The sequence below is a fragment of the Dendrobates tinctorius genome, unplaced genomic scaffold (assembly GCF_039654945.1).
Source record: "Dendrobates tinctorius isolate UK_male_01 unplaced genomic scaffold, ASM3965494v1 ptg000015l, whole genome shotgun sequence".
In the NCBI taxonomy this organism is placed as follows: Eukaryota; Metazoa; Chordata; class Amphibia; order Anura; family Dendrobatidae; genus Dendrobates; species Dendrobates tinctorius.
In genome coordinates this window covers 37,764,759-37,782,212 of record NW_027361683.1, presented here as the reverse complement: position 1 = coordinate 37,782,212, position 17,454 = coordinate 37,764,759, and the positions used below count along the sequence as shown (strand labels likewise).

Genomic DNA, 17,454 nt, shown 5'->3' with positions numbered 1-17,454 from the left:
GACAAAAGTTATGCTGCAAACTATTTGAAAGTCAGGTCCCCTACTTTATGATACTAGGAACAGAAGAATTTTTTGTGGCCTCTGTATCAGGCCTCTACAGCTTAATTTTAACCCAACAAAATGACAAAGTGAGATACGGTGGGTTGTCTAAATTTTTGCAACTGAAAAATTATTATTTTTTTAATGTGCCTTAGGTCTGCAGACAGTTTCATATCACTACAGTACAAAATTACAAGGTGGGATACAGCAGGCTTTCACTTTTAGCTACTGAAAAAATATTAATTAGAATGCATGCATGGAGCACAATAGAAGCAGTGCATAACACACTTGTAGGACATGTGCCCTGCTGGCTTTGTCTGTGCACCTCAGTAATAGCCAAAAAAAAGTGCTGGACGATAAAGTTAACAGCCACACTGGACAGTAGCTAGCTACACTATCTGACTGATATACAACCACCTAGCTAACTAGCTAAAATCTTGCTGCTAACAGTGCCAGCGTCAGGAGCATCCTCTCTGTGCTGTTACAGTGTGGAAATTGCACTAAAACATGATGTCCACTATTTATATGAAGAGGGACATGTGATTTCAGCAGCCAATGACACCAAGCCTTTGTGTCAGGACTATGTGGGTGTTTCCTGTGCTGATTGGCTAGCCGCAATGTGCCCACATAAAGTTAGGAAACAAAAATGCTTAGCTACTTACCTGTAGCGGTGTTTTTCAGGAGCCCATGACAGCACCACGAGAGAGGGGATCCGCCCTCCAGGGACAGGAAACCTACAGACATAAAAAGGGCGGCCCTCTCTCCCACTTCAGTTGGATTACAGAGCATGAGAGGACCTCACCGGTTAGTAGCAATTTATATACTGTATATACACATCCAAACTAAATATTCTTCACCCCCGTGACTAAGGCCTAACTCACGAAAGAAAGGTGCCAGTCCATACGTGAAAAAAGGGAGGGAATGCAAAGGTGCTGTCATGGGCTCCTGAAAAACACAGCTACCGGTAAGTAGCTAAGCATTTATTCAGTCGCCATGACAGCACCATGAGATGTGCGGAGATGAAAAGAGTTTAGGGTGGGACAGCTGCCTAAAGCACCTTTCTCCCAAATGTGAGATTGGAGGAATCGCTTAAATCCAATCTATAGTGGTTAAAGAAGGTGGATGGAGAGGACCACGTAACTGCCTTACATATGTCCTCAATGGATACTTCTGACCTTTCTGCCCAGGATGTTGCCATGGTCCAAGTGGAGTGTGCTCCTATACCTTCCGGGATTTCCACACCACCTGTTGTATAAAAGAAATTGCCTCCCTAATCCACCTGGCTAAAGTGTTTTTGGACACTCTAAGTCCTTTCCTAACTCCCTGAAAGGATACAAATAAGGAATTGTCCTTTCCCCATGGATCTGTGGCCGAAACATAATTAAGGAGACACCTTCTTACATCTAGGGAATGAAGTTTTTTCCTCTGACCGGCTAACAGGATTTGGGCAGAAGGAGGGAAGGACTATCTCTAGTAATCTGTGAAACTTTGAAGCAACCTTGGCAGATACAAGGGGTTTGGTTTTAGTACGAATCGGTCTTCCCTAAACTGATTATACGGGGAAGTCTAGAGAGAGCCTGCAGTTCACTAACCCTCCTAGCAGACATTAGCGCAACCAGCAGGGCAGTTTTGAAGGATAGGATTCTAATGGGGGCAGAATCAATAGGCTCAAACGGGGCTACTGTTAAAGCTGATAGCACCAGGTTCAGATCCTATGGAACTAGCTTCTTTTTAATGGTGGGCCTGCACCTAGCCGCTGCTTTTATGAATCTGGATAGTCCGTAATTGCCCACTAGATTACAGTTGTATAGTGCCCCTAGAGCCAAAACCTGGACTCTAAGCGTATTCGTGGCTAGACCCATCTCTAACCCCTTCTGCAGGAATTCTAATATCTGGTTAATGCAAATTTCTTTGACCAACCTCCACCACCGAAGTCGACAAATTCTGACATAGATATTTGTTGTGGAAGGTTTTCTGCTTTTCAATAGGGTGTTTAGTAGCCCCCAGGAGAAGTCCTACCCACTCAGTAGTGCCCCTTCAAATTGCAAGCCGCTAGATGCCGATTGGACACTCGTGGATGGAATACTGGATCTTGGGAGAGGAGATCCGGGAGCTCCGTCAGAATCCATGGCCGAGTCACAGCCCTCTTCCTCAGCCAAGGAAACCACAGTCTTCTGGACCAGAATGGGGCTATCAGGATTATGCGAGCCTTGTCTTCTCGAATCTTTCCCAGAACTATCGGTATTAGATTCAGTGGGGGGAAGGCGTAAGCCAGGCCGAAGATCCACGAGATTAGGAGAGCGCCCACTGAGTACAGGTTTTCTCTGGGATCCAAAGAACAAAACTGATGTAGTTGTCTGTTCTTTCTGTTGGCAAAACAAAAGTCTATTTCTGGGGACCCCACATGTGCATGATCTGTTTGAATATGGCCCCGTTCATTTCCCACTCTCCTTATTTGAGCTTGTTGCGGCTCAGGAAATCGGCCGTGATATTGTGTTTCCCTTTTATATGGAGGGGTGTAAGGGATAGTAAATGAACCTCGCTATCTGATTGAGAGAAGCCTGACGTGTCGGCCCCGTAGGGACATAAGGAAACTACTTAGGGCCCGCTCCACAGCTAATAGCTCTTTTAGATTAGATGAGTAATCTTGCTCGGATGGTGTCCATACCCCCTGGACCCACATATCCCCCATATGCGCTCCCCAGCCCCTGGGACTAGCATCCGTGGTTATGATATGGGAGATATGATTCACCCAGGGAACCCCTCTACTCAGGTATGGCATGTGTGTCCACCATTGTAGTAATTGTACTGACTCAGAGGATAATGTAAATTTTCTCTCTAGGTGACCTTCTAGCCGACAAGTGTTGTGCCACACGTCCCACTGCAGGGTTCTGGTGTGGTATTGGGCCCAGAGAACCGTGGGTATACATAAAGTGAGTGAGCCAAGTAGTGTCATTGCCCCCCCTTAGAGTGACCAAAGGGTTATGTATTGCCCTGAGTGTTTGTCGCAGAATACTGTACACTTTTGGCTCCGGTTACCGACATTCTCGTATCTTGAAATCTAGGACAAGGCTGAGGAACTGCTGCACTTTCAGGGGCTGCAACCGTGATTTTTTGAAATTTATAATCCATCCCAACTCTTGAAGGCTGGATATTACTTTTCCTAATTGTGCGGTGCAATGTGATTCCGCGTGTCCCACAATTGGCAGATCCTCTAAATAAGGGATCACAAGAATATCCTGCTCGTGTAAATGTGCCATAACTTCTGCCATAACTTCTGCCATTATCTTAGTAAAAACTTGGAGTGCAACCCCGAAGGGAAGTGCTCCGAATTGGAAATGGCTTACTATTCCACCTAATGAAACTGCTACTCTTAGAAACTGCTGGTGGTCTGCGTGTATCGGGATGAGATAGTAAGCGTCAATAAGGTCTAAGACCACCGTGAAACATCCATTGAATAATAGCTTTATGGCAGATTTAACTGACTCCATCTTGAAGGAGCGAATTAAAATAAATTTATTGAGATTTATGATAGTACGGAAGGAGCCATCTGGCTTCTTGACCAAAAAAGAGGGGGGAGTAGAATTCCCTTTGTACCTCTGGGACTTCCACCTGGACTCCCATCTGCCGAAGTTCCGGGACCACAGACTCCAGCACCAGTTGTTCTGTAGATGAAGAACGAACGGGAGTCAAAATAAATATGTTATTAGGTGTTTTCTCGGAACTCAAATTTTAGCCCCTTCTTAATGATGCTCCGAATCCAATGGCTATTTGAAATATTTGTCCAAGCCAGATAGAAGTGTAAAAGCCTGCCTCCGACCTGGTCCGTCAGTCATTGCAGCCTTCTGCGGTCACGGGAGGAATTGAACATATATCCTCTACTTTTCCTCCTGCTGCTGTCGTATCTGGTTCTCTCTTTATTTGACCTTCTTTGGTCGAACCACCTTCTATTAGAGTCCCACCTATATGGGGGTCTTCCCAAGTAAGGGAACCGTTTTTTGCCATCGCCGGCTTTTTCCAATAACTCTTCTAGCATTGAGCCAAATAGATGTCCCCCTTCACAAGGGAAATTCCTGGCCAACACTTCAGCCCTAAGGCTCTGCGGGGAGCATTAGACCGGGCCGCCGATCTGTTCGCTAGTTTTACAGAGACCGCTGATGCGTCTGAAAGAAAACGCCGCTGCACCCTGGATCATAGGAAGGGAGGATAAAATTTCTTCCCTAGGAACCTTGTCCTTGAGCTGTTCCTCTAGGCGGTCTAGCCACGCCATCAGAGAACAGGCTGTACCTCCTTTTAAATGCTGGAGGAAGGAACCCTTTCTTTCGGGTTTTTTCCATTCCCGAGTAACCGGGGAATTTATTTTTATCAATGACTGGAAAGGATCTTCGAGTCTTCCCGTCTAGTACTTTAAACATTAGATCCTGCATTGATCTTTCTGACTGGGGCTCCTCAATTCCCATAGTACTGATCACTGCTTTCACCAGCCGATTTATCTGGTCGAGCAGGAAGCATGAGCGACCTCCTCTGGCCTCTGAAGACGACGAGGATGAAGGGGACGAATCTGATTTTAATACCCCTGAGTCGCTCCCTGAATCTGAAATCGGGAGCCCGGGTTCTACCTTTGTAACCCATCTTCCCTATGGTAGGGCTTTAACTGTATCCCTGTCTCCTGTCTGACCAACTGCCTCAGAGTGGTGGTCAGGTCTGGAGTCTCTTCCGCTACTAAGTTCTGGATGCACAGTCTGCACAGCCTTTTCCCGTGGCCTTCAGGGAATGGAACCGCACACTCAACACACTCCCTGTGTTCGGTTTTTGCAGAACCTAAGGGGAGACAATATATCGTCAAGTGAACTTTCACGGAGATCACTTACCCACGGTCTGTAAGTGAGTGGTACCGTAATCTGCGGGGGGTCCTTCCCAGCCGATGTGTCTCTGCGGCCTGAGGACTTGCCGGACTTAGACTTCTGACTGGACTTAGCTACTGTAAGGCGGTTACTGTCACTAGACCGCCATTGGGAAGCTGAACCATAGGGCTTCTCACAGAGAAGCTGCTGCGGGTGTACCCCGAATGCTGCTGCTGTTGCCACTGTGCTGCGGTGAGTCCATTATATGGAATGGACCTGTCTGCGGGGGTACCCCTGGACACCATTGCAGCTCCTTTACATAGCCGGCCTCCCCGAATGGTACCCACCCCGGCTGGGGCCAGCAGGTGAAGCCAGGTGGCCTGCCCGGTATTGTAATGTGCGCTGGGAATGCCTCCTACGCCTCCCCGAGATCACGCCCTCGCTAGATGACGCCCATTCACCGGGCCGCATCCCCCCTGCCGGCGTCCACCCGGCCTGGTGCAGCATCACGCTACCCAGAAAAGAACCGGCGCCGCAGCCCCCACAGCGCACGCCCGGCCGCGTCATCGGACCGCGCTGCCGGCCGCGTCATCAAGGGCCGCCCCCTTCTGTCACGTTACTCTGGCTGTGACCTGACGGCGGCGGGCAGACGCCGAGACCACAACCACCGCCTTCACCGCACAGCGAAAGCTCGGCACGGCCGTCAACACCCACGAGAGGCAGGAGCACACGCCCCAGACGCCGCCAGCCGGCACAGACCCGAGGAAGAAAAAAGGTCCCCTCGCGCGTATACTCACCGGTACGCTGCCTGAGTCGACCTGCCAGGCCTGGGAACTTCTTTGGTCTTCTGCAGATATATCCTGTCCCTGAAGCGCGGATCCCCTCTCTCGTGTTGCTATCATGGCGACTGAATAAAATGACAGTTTACAAGAACGCCTCACCTCTGAGCTCGGCAAACCCCCTCCCCTCATCAAACACATGCCAAATGCTGATAATACACCACTATTATCATTGCTAAAGTGCTGAAAATACTTTTGTGGCAACGCAAATATTTTCTCACACTTTTACTGAATGCTACCGATTTTTTTCAGATTTCATAAAATTATGCTTGCGTTTCCAAACGCAAATCCAAATTTGCTATATTCGTGCCAAATTTATGTTTGGCAGTCATTTTCCAAGCAAATTCACCAATCACTAATCAGGATGGCCATTAGTTTATCTTACACTATTACGCTACAAGAGGTGCTGCAGTTCCTCAAGACATCAAGGCTGACTCGACCAGAGCTGTGGCAACCTCCTGGGCAGAAAAGGGGAAGGTATCAATTGATCAGATCTGTAAGGCCGATACCTGGTGCTCACCATCTACTTTCTTTAAGCACTACAACTGAATCTGTCCTCCTCTGCTGACTTGACCTTTGGTAGAAGCAAGTGTTGGTAAGGTGTTTCAATTCTCCAAAAATCTCTCCCGTTAGCTGTTTTTTTCCGGAACCTATGGCAGCACCCGTATAGTCCCCCCTTCTCACCTTTTGGTGTGCACTGTAGTTTGGGAGTTTTTTATAATGTGGTGTTGGCTATGTGTGTAAATTAACCAGAGGTCCTCTCATGCTCTGTAACCCAACTGAAGCAGGGGAGAGGTAACGCTCTTCTATTTCAGTAGGCTTCCTGTCCTGGCTGAGCGGATCCCTCTCTCAGGTGTGCTATGATGGGTTCTGAAAAAAAAGGCTACTGGTAAGTAACCTTGGTGTTTTCCTTCCAATTTTACATTAATATGCTTGGATACAGCACTCTATGAACTGCCAGCTTCTTTATCTATGACCTATTGTAGCTTACCCTCCTTGTGGAGTGTGTCAAATGACTGCCTTCAGCTGTCATGTCAGCAGTCTTCCCCTTGTTTGTGGAGCCTACTGAAACAGAGTAAGGGACCTTTATAAATGCTTAGAAAGCCTTTGCAGGTGTTTTTTGTTAATTATTCTAATTTTCTGAGATAATGACTTTTGGGTTTTCCTTGGCTGTAATCCATAATCAAAAACATAAACAGAAATAAGCAAAACCAAAAAAAGACAAAGTGTGCATATACAATAATGAAAATAAATAAGTAAAAAAGCAAGTGCATTAAATAATTAACATAGGGTATTTAGTAAACACTATTTTTGATTAAAAAAAGCATAAAGCTGTCCCACCACAACAAGGTATACCCAATTGGGACAGTAAGTACACTCTCTAATGTTAAAAACAGTGGCAGAGAGTAACCGCGTCTTAACCGGACACCAATCTTTGGAGTGACTATATATGAATTGTCCAGCTCAGTGAAAAGGGGGCCTCACCCTATTTGTACTGAATACAAAAATATTAAGAAAAAAAAAACAGAAAACTGAGCCAGAGTATGACTTGAAAACATGCATGAAGTTAAAGCATGTTCCCGCTGGCCATGGAAACAAGCAAAACCAAAAAAAGACTGTGTGCATATACACTAATGAAAATAAAATAAACACTTGAAATAGATCACTCTGTTTGTAATGACTATGACTGTTTGTAATTACTATATATAATATGAGTTTCACTTTATGTATTGAAGAACAGAAATAAATTAACTTTTTGATGATAGTGTAATTTTGTGAAAAGCACCTGTATGTATTAATAGCTTCATCCTGAAGCCTGTTTTCACCTTCCTGACCAGGCCAATTTTTTCAATTCTGACCACTGTCACTTTGAGGTCATAACTCACTTCAGTGGATACCAGACTGTTTTTTCGTGATATATTATACTTCATGACAGTGGTAACATTTCTTTGATATAACTTACGTTTATTTGTGAAAAAATTTGAAATTTAGCAAAAATTTAAAAAATGTTGCAATTTTCAAACTTTTAATTTTTATCGTCTTAAAATTACAGAGTCACACAAAATAGTTAATAAATAACATTTCCCACATGTCTACTTTACATCAGCACAATTTTTGAAACAATTTTTTTGTTAGGAAGTTATAAGGATTAAAAGTTGACAAGCGATTTCTCATTTTTACAACAAAATTTACTAAACCATTTTTTTAGGGACCACCACACATTTGAAGTGACTTTGATGGGCCTATATGGCAGTAAATACCCCAAAGTGACACCATTCTAAAAACTGCACACTGCAAGGTGCTCAAATCACATTTAAAAAGTTTATAAACCCTTTCACAGGAATTAATGGAATGTGGAAGGAAAAAATAAACTTAACTTTTTTTCACTAAAATTTTCCTTTAGACCCAATTTTTCCTTTTTGTCCGATGATGATTGGTGGATACTGGGTCTACATTGTATACCTTAACAACCCTACCACATGGCATAGACCTAGTACTGGCTCTTTCTACTTCAGGACTATGGTCTAATCACCCCTGGCTGTCCTCACCATTTCTTTCGCTCCACTAGGTGCAACAATCATTTACCTTGAAGACAAAAAACTCTCCTGGCTGTCTTTACCAATTCGTTTGTGCCACTAGGTGCCACAACCATTGTAACATTAAGCCTTTGTCCATACAAGTGATATACATAAGTAGTTGATACACGGAAGAAGGTCAGGATGTGACCGAAACGTTTGTGTGACTGATTTACTGATCACGGACAACATTAAACTTCTCTTGAACATTTAAGTTGAGTACCAAATTTTTCTACACCATTTTGGAAAATAGATGCCTCAGGGACCTTATCTAGATTTGTGGTGAGCACCTGGAAACCCAAGGTGCGTCACAAAAGTTTATAATGTTGAGCCATTAAAAAAAAAAAAAACATTTTTCCCACAAAAATGTTTTTAGCCCCACATTTTCTATATTCACAAGGGTAAGGCTATGTGCCCACATTGCAGAAATGCTGCGAAATTGTCCGCAGCATTGCCACAACTCCCCTCTAAATGCTAGAGAAAAGCAGAATTCCCCGTCAAGTGCCCCCCATTTTGAAAATTATACACCTTTAGGAATTAGTCTATAGGCGTAGTGAGGATTTTGACTCCATGGGTGTTTTCCAGAAATAAACAGTAGTGGATGTTGCTGAGTGAAAATTGCAAACAGCCATTGTAGTGATCAGTGCGCTATAGTGCCCAGTACATTGTAGTGAGCAATACCTTATAGTGACCAGTAAATTATGACCAGCTCATGCTTCTGTAGACATGCACCTGTAAATTAGGCAGGCTCTCATCACTACAGAAATGTCAAACGTGGGCACTAAATGTGGTTTACACACACTGATGCTCAGAAGGGAGGGTGCATTTGGATTGGAGAGCGGAGAATTTGCTGAATCTCTTTTGGGGCGTAAGGGCTATTTTGCTTTTCCAGAGCATTTGTACTACCATTAACATGGAAACCCCCTATATTTCCATTGGCAGATGACGGACCTGAATGAGGTAAAATCGCAAAAACTTGATTCCGGCATGTCAAGCCATGGTTTTTCTCATTGGTTTTTCTCATAATATTATATTGCTTATTAATTGTGATACTCAATATGTTGTATATTGCATCTGCTGCCTGTCATGTAAACTTCAGTACATTGGATGTACTACCGTATATACTTGCGTACAAGCTGAGATTTTCAGTCCATTTTTTTGGGCTGAAAGTCCCCCTCTCGGCTTATATGCTTGTCATATACTCCAGGGGGGTCGGCGGGAGAGGGGAAGCAAGGGTATCAGATCATACATACCCCCCAGCACGTCTCTGCAGCCCCCCGCTTCTCCCATGGTCTCCCTTCTTCCATCAGTAGTCATGTGGTACCGCTCATTAAATTCATAAATATGCACATATTCATGACTTTAATGAGCGGTACCATGTGACCGCTGAAGGAAGGGAGACCGTGGGAGAAATGGGGCTGCAGAGACCGTGTCAGGAGGGGGTAAGTATATCCAATATTCACCTGTCTCCAGTCCAGCACTGCTCGCCGCTGTCTGCCGCATCCTCTGTCAGTGACGTTTAGGCAGCAGAGGGCGCGATGATATGGCGAGCAGAGATGGACCGGGGAAAGGTGAATATCTCAGGCGCCAGGTCCTGAGCCAGCGGCGACACCGCCTGCTCAGGACCTGGCACCTGGCCCCCAGCGACGAGAGGTGAGCATGTCATTTTTTTAATTTGCAGCAGCGGCATATGGGGCATGTTCTATGAAGCATCTTATGGGGCAGCATATGAGGCATAATCTATGGAGAATTTTATGGGGCATTTTATGGGGGCATAATCTCTGGAGCATCTTATGGGGCATAACCTATGGAGCATTTTATGGGGGCATAATCTATGGAGCATCTTATGGGGGCATAATCTATGGAGCATCTTATGGGGCATAATCTATGGAGCATCTTATGGGGCATAATCTATGGGCATCTTATGGGGCATAATCTATGGGGCATCTTTTGGGGGCATAATCTATGGGGCATCTTTTGGGGGCATAATCTATGGGGCATCTTTTGGGGGCATAATCTATGGAGCATCTTATGGAGGCATAATCTATGGAGCATCTTATGGAGCAGCATATGGGGCATAATCTATAGAACATCTTATGGGGCCATAGCCTTTAAGGAGCAGCATATGGGGCATTTTATTCTATGAAGCATCTTATGGGGCGATTATTAACTTTTGTGCAGCATTATATAGGGTGTATTTTGCATGGAGCATCTTATGGGGCCCGTCATGAACTGTATGGAGCATTATATGGGGCTCCTGATTCAATATGGATATTCAAAAACATTTAAACTACTGATGTCTCAATTAATTTTACTTTTATTGGTATCTATTTTTATTTTTGAAATTTACCAGTAGTTACTGCATGTTCCACCCTAGGCTTATACGCGAGTCAATAAGTTTTCCCAGTTTTTTGTGGCAAAATTAGGCGGGTCGGCTTATACATGAGTATATACGGTATTTTAAAGTTAAAAATAAGGATTGCAGAACATTTATCTATTATTTGTAATAAAAATGCAGCTTTCTCTGGAGCTTCTAAACATTTTGTTAATACACTTAAGGGAGATGTTTCACATTTTGCTTTTTATGGTTTTGAGACATTGCATAATCCAATTCGAGGAGAAAAAAGACGGAAATTATGAACTACAAGAGAAGCATTTTGGATTCTCAAATTGGATACAAAGTATCCGAAGGGAATGAATTTCAGAAATTATTTGCTTTATATTTATTAGTTTGTTTTGCATCTTTGTTATGATCATTTTTGTTACACCTTGTGCATATTAATGTAATTATTTACTCTGCTGTGATTGGTTCTGTCATACTATTTATTACCGGATCATTCCTTTCGCTGTATTCTATGACTAAGAGCGTTTTTACCGCGCCAGTAACGCATCAGGTGTTTTCATGTTTTTAACCCCTTCCTGACATCTGACATACTATCCTGTCCATGGGCCCCGGGCCCCTATGCCCATGGACGGGTTAGTGCGTCATAGCGATCAGTGGCGCTCACGGGGGGAGCGCCGCTGATCGCAGCCAGGTGTCAGCTGATTATCACAGCGGACACCCAGCACTATGTGTCAGGGGTGGTCGTGGACCGCCCCCGGCACATTAACCACTGGCACACTGCGATCAAACATGATCGCAGTGTACCGGGGGTTTAGGGAAGCATCGGCAGGGAGGGGGCAATCTCCGTGCTTCCCTGAGACCCCCACAGCAGTGCGATGTGCAGCGCTGCTGCGGGGGCCTCCTTCCCTGCAGGTCCCCGGATCCAATATGGTGGGGAGGACCTTTGGGGGCCTGCAGGGAGCCAGCTTCCTCACTGTCTGCACAGCACAGGCATGAGGAAGCCTTGTCAGTGCCTGTGTGAGATCGCTGATCTGTCACAGCGACCGCTGGTCTGATTTTGCTGGCGCTGCGCCCTGCGCACAAAAATGCAACAGCGCATTTTTGTGCGCTGGGCACAGCGCCAGCAAAATCAGACCAGCGCACGATCAGCGCATCCATCGCTAAATATAGGGTACGCTAATCGCATGCACAGTCATGCGATCGGAGGAGATGTCAGGAGGGGGTGCGGCCGGGGGCAAGGCTTAGCGGCGGCCCTGCACCCAGAAAAGCTAGTCTGAAACTAAAGTTAAAAAAAGTGTAAAAATAATTTATAAAAAAAATCGCTAAATAAATTTAAAAAAAAAAATTCAATAAAATTCATTTTTTGGAAACAATAAAAGTACACATATTTAGTATCGCTGCGTCCGTAACAACCCGCCCTATGAAACTGTCCCATTAGTTAACCCCTTTAGCGAACCCCTTAAAAAATAAAAATAAAAAACAAAGCAAAAGATAATGCTTTATTATCATACCGATGAACAAAAAGTACAATAATGCGCAATCAAAAAGACGGATATAAATAACCATGGTACCGCTAAAAACGTCATCTTGTCCCTCAAAAAACGAGCTGCCACACAGCGTCATCAGCGAAAAAACAAAAAAGTTATAACTCGCAGAATAAAGCGATGCAAAAATAATTATTTTTTATATAAAATTGTTTTCATTGCATAAAAGCGCCAGAGCATAAAAAAAGACATACCGTATATACTCGAGTATAAGCCAACCCCCCTAATTTTGCCACAAAAACTGGGAAAACTTATTGACTCGAGTATAAGCCTAGGGTGGGAAATGCTCCATAGATTATTCCCCCATATGATGTCCCCAGAAGAAGCTCCATAGATTATTGCCCCATATGCTGACCCCATACAGAGCAGCCTGTATACACTGATATACAGCAGATCTCTCCCCATACAGAGCAGCCCGTATACACTGATATACAGAAGATCTCTCCCCATACAGAGCAACCCGTATACACTGATATACAGCAGATCTCTCCCCATGTAGAGCAGCCCGTATCCACTGATATACAGCAGATGTCTCCCCATACAGAGCAGCCCGTATACACTGATATACAGCAGATCTCTCCCCATACAGAGCAGCCCATATGCACTGATATACAGTAGATCTCTCCCCACACAGAGCAGCCCGTATACACTGATATACAGCAGATCTCTCCCCATGTAGAGCAGCCCGTATCCACTGATATACAGCAGATGTCTCCCCATACAGAGCAGCCCGTATACACTGATATACAGCAGATCTCTCCCCATACAGAGCAGCCCATATGCACTGATATACAGTAGATCTCTCCCCACACAGAGCAGCCCGTATACACTGATATACAGCAGATCTCTCCCCACTGCTGGCACCTGAGATACTCAGCGGTCCAGCGTCCATGGCTGCTCACCGCTATCTGCCACGTCATCGGTCAGTGACGTTCAGACTGCAGGGGGCGCGGTGCGCGCTAACCACGTCACCGTGCCCTCTGCTGTCTGAAGTCACTGACAGATGACAGACAGCAGCAAGCAGCCATAGACGCAGGACAGGTGAGTATCGCTATACTTACCCGTCCTGACGCTGTCTCTTGAACCCCCAGCTTCTCCGCACTCTCTCTTCCTGCGTTCAGCGGTCATGTGATGCCGCTCATTAAAACTCATGAATATGCGCATATTCATGAGTTTTAATGAGCGGTACCACGTGACCGCTGAAGGCAGGAGGAGAGAGCGCGGAGAAGCTGGGGGCTCAAGAGACAGCGTCAGGACGGGTAAGTATGACCTGACACCCCTGCCCACCTCCGCCCCCCCGGTGTATATGACTCGAATATAAGCCGAGAGGGGGACTTTCAGCCCAAAAAAATGGGCTGAAAATCTCGGCTTATATTCAAGTATATACGGTAAATGAGGTATCACTGTAATCGTACTGACCCGAAGAATAAAACCGCTTTATCAATTTTACCGCACTCAGAACGGTGTAAATGCACCCCCCCAAAAGAAATTCTTGAAATGCTGGATTTTGTTCATTCTCCGTCCCAAAAATTGGAATAAAAAGCGATCAAAAACTGTCACGTGCCCGAAAATGATACCAATAAAAACGTCAACTCGTCCCGCAATAAATAAGACCTCACATGACTTGGTGGGTCAAAATATGGAAAAATTATAGCTCTCAAAATGTGGTGATGCAAAAACTATACAATAAAAAGCGTCTTTTAGCCTCTGACAGCTGCCAAACATAAAAACCCCCCATAAATAGTAAATCAAATCCCCCTTTATCACCCCCTTAGTTAGGGAAAAATAATAAAATTAAAAAAAAAACTATTTATTTCCATTTTCCCATTAGGGTTAGGGGTGTGTTGGGGTTAGGGTTGGAGTTATAATTGGGGGGTTTCCACTGTTTGGGCACATCAGGTGCGCTCCAAATGCAACATGGTGTCTGATCTCAATTCCAGCCAATTTTGCGTTGAAAAAGTCAAATGGTGCTCCTTCCCTTCCAACCTCTGCCATGCGCCCAAACAGTGGTTTAACCCCACATATCAGCGTACTCAGGACAAATTGGACAACAACTGTTGGGGTCCAATTTCTCCTGTTACCCTTGGGAAAATAAAAAAATTGGGGACTAATGATCATGTTTGTGGAAAAATTGATTATTTTTATTTTCATGCCTGGGCGCTATAAGCTTCTATGAAGCACTGGGGGGTTCAAAGTGCTCACCACTAGAGTTGAGCGAAACAGGTCGAACAATTTCAAAAGTCACCGACTTTTGGCAAAGTCGGGTTTCATGAAATGAAACCCGACCCTAGGATGAGGTCGGCCACGAGGTCGGCGACTTACACGCCAAAGTCACGTTTCAAAAGTTTGTTTAGCGCTCTTTTTCAGCCAATCAGGATCCACGGACACTGTGGGCAATGTGATGACATAGGCAGGGGTCGCCACCATCTTTCAGAAGGGCATGCAAGTGATTGGCTTGCTTTGGTGGGCGTCACAGGGGTTATAAAAGGGCGTGCACGCCGACCGCCATCTTACTTCTGCCGATCTTAGCATAGGGAGAGGTTGCTGATTCTGTAGGGAGAGCGTTAGGCAGGGAAGAAGACAAAAAAACTGCTTCTGCTGCTAGCGATTTTGCCTGTGCAACACACCGGTCACTGTGTGTGCAGTGCAAGGGGAGGCTATATTGTGGTGGATCAGCAGTGTTGGTTGTTAGGCTGCCTTCTAAGGCTTCCTGACAGCTGCATTGCTGTTTCCCCACTGCTCTGCAAACTGCTTTTTTAAAAGCAATCCCAATTTTTTTTTTTGTCCTGCTAAGGTACTGAGCGTGCATTTATTAACACCATACAGCGGTGCACGCTCCTCACACAGTACCGTGTAACGGCTGTTATCACAGCCACAGTGAAGCTATCTGTGTGTCACTGTGGAAGGATAAGTGGAGGACTTGTTCCGTTCTTACAGACCTACACTCTAGGGAGATTCCTATTCTGCCCAATTCTACAATTCACTTTTTTCACACCTGTGCCATCAAGCCTGTGACATAGCACTCTGATATTCAGTGGGCCTCACACAATCCAAAAGTGTCCAGTGTCCACAAGTGTCTGCAGAAATTCAAAATCTCCCTTATCCTGTAGTCACTTTTTTCACACCTGCTGCATCGAGCCTGTGACATAGCGCTCTGATATTCATTGGGCCTCACACAATCCAAAAGTGTCCAGTGTCCACAAGTGTCTGCAGAAATTCAAAATCTCCCTTATCCTGTAGTCACTTTTTTCACACCTGTGCCATCGAGACTGTGACATAGCGCTGTGATATTCAGTGGGCCTCACACAATCCAAGTGTCCAGTGTCCACAAGTGTCTGCAGAAATTCAAAATCTCCCAGAAATTCAAAATCTCCCTTATCCTGTAGTCACTTTTTTCACACCTGTGCCATCGAGCCTGTGACATAGCGCTGTGATATTCAGTGGGCCTCACACAATCCAAGTGTCCAGTGTCCACAAGTGTCTGCAGAAATTCAAAATCTCCCAGAAATTCAAAATCTCCCTTATCCTGTAGTCACTTTTTTCACACCTGTGCCATCGAGCCTGTGACATAGCACTGTGATATTCAGTGGTCCTCACACAATCCAAGTGTCCAGTGTCCACAAGTGTCTGCAGAAATTCAAAATCTCCCTTATCCTGTAGTCACTTTTTTCACACCTGTGCCATCGAGCCTGTGAAATAGCGCTCTGATATTCAGTGGGCCTCACACAATCCAAAAGTGTCCAGTGTCCACAAGTGTCTGCAGAAATTCAAAATCTCCCTTATCCTGTAGTCACTTTTTTCACACCTGCTGCATCGAGCCTGTGACATAGCGCTCTGATATTCATTGGGCCTCACACAATCCAAAAGTGTCCAGTGTCTGCAGAAATTCAAAATCTCCCAGAAATTCAAAATCTCTCTTATCCTGTAGTCACTTTTTTCACACCTGTGCCATCGAGCCTGTGACATAGCGCTGTGATATTCAGTGGGCCTCACACAATCCAAGTGTCCAGTGTCCACAAGTGTCTGCAGAAAATCTAAATCTCCCCTGTCCTATAGACACCTTGTACCTTGTTTTACATTACTATATAGTTTGTAGGATTTTGTCTACATTTCTACCAAAAATGAGGAAGGCTGGTGGAAGAGGCCGTGGAATTGGGCGGGGGTTGGCAGCTGGTAATGATGGTGTTGGTGGTGGATCTGATGGTAGTGGCAAAAGCAAAATAGGACCGAATGCAGGAGGTGTTGAGCCTGCGTCATCGTCTGGCTCCATAAGGCTTCGAAGGCTTAGTTTTCTAGGAGTTGGCAAACCGCTTTTAACGCCAGAGCATCAGGAAAAAGTTTTGTCTTACATTGCTGACTCAGCCTCCAGCTCTATCGCCTCCTCTTCTGAAGTTGTAAAAAGTAAAAGCACTGAGTCGTCATTGGAGGCTCATGCTCATGAACCACACCTTTCCTTGTGTCCTTCACCACAACCAAGATTGAAGGATGACGCAGGCCATACTACTGATTACTCCATGGAGCTGTTTTCACATACCATGCCTGGATTATCAAGTGAAATGGTGAATTACCCAGGCCAAGATGAATCTGACATGGAGTGCACTGATGCACAGCCGCTGATAGATGATTCTGCTGGTACATTCACTCAGAGCACTACATTGTCCTCGCAGTGTACAGAGCCAGATTCTGACCCTGATGAGACTCAGGTGCCCCTTCCTGCACACTATACCACCATACACGGTGACACAGAGGAAGGTGCACATGACATTGAAGAGGAGGTGATGGATGACCCAGTTGTTGACCCAGATTGGCATCCATTGGGGGAAGAGGGTGCTGCTTCCAATAGCTCCGATGAGGAGCATCCACAGCAGACATCAACATCACAACAGCTGTCATCTGGCAGGCCCGGAGCACTCCAAAGACAGGTTCCAAAAATCAAAAGAGTTGCTGGACAGCTTGTCCAGAGGGTCAAAACATCACAGCGTGCTAGGCCGCAAAATGTCTGCCAAAGTAGGAAGAGCGCAGTGTGGCACTTTTTTGAACAAAATCCTCATGATCAGGCCAAGGTTATCTGTAAGAAGTGCGCAAAGACCTTTAGCCGAGGGAAAAATCTGAAAAATTTGAATACCAGTTGCATGCTTAGACATTTAACCAGCATGCACTTGCAAGCGTGGACACAACACCAAACCTCAAGTGCCACATGTGCAACTGATCACAAAGAAGGTAGTCAGCAACGCTACATTGTTTCCCCCACTGTAAGCCCACCGGTTA

General features: G+C 45.3%; 1 protein-coding gene across 2 annotated transcripts in view; it reads left to right on the top strand.

Annotated features, from left to right (window-relative positions):
* Positions 1-6,541: 6,541 nt before the first annotated feature.
* The window catches only part of CRYBG2 (crystallin beta-gamma domain containing 2), a 190,104-nt gene continuing 179,191 nt past the window's right edge, over positions 6,542-17,454 (top strand). For both annotated transcript variants that reach the window (XM_073563719.1, XM_073563710.1), the window contains exon 1: positions 6,542-6,611. In XM_073563719.1, the coding sequence (XP_073419820.1) occupies positions 6,583-6,611 (29 nt within the window). In that variant the 5' untranslated portion in view covers positions 6,542-6,582. The remainder of the gene's footprint in view (positions 6,612-17,454) is intronic.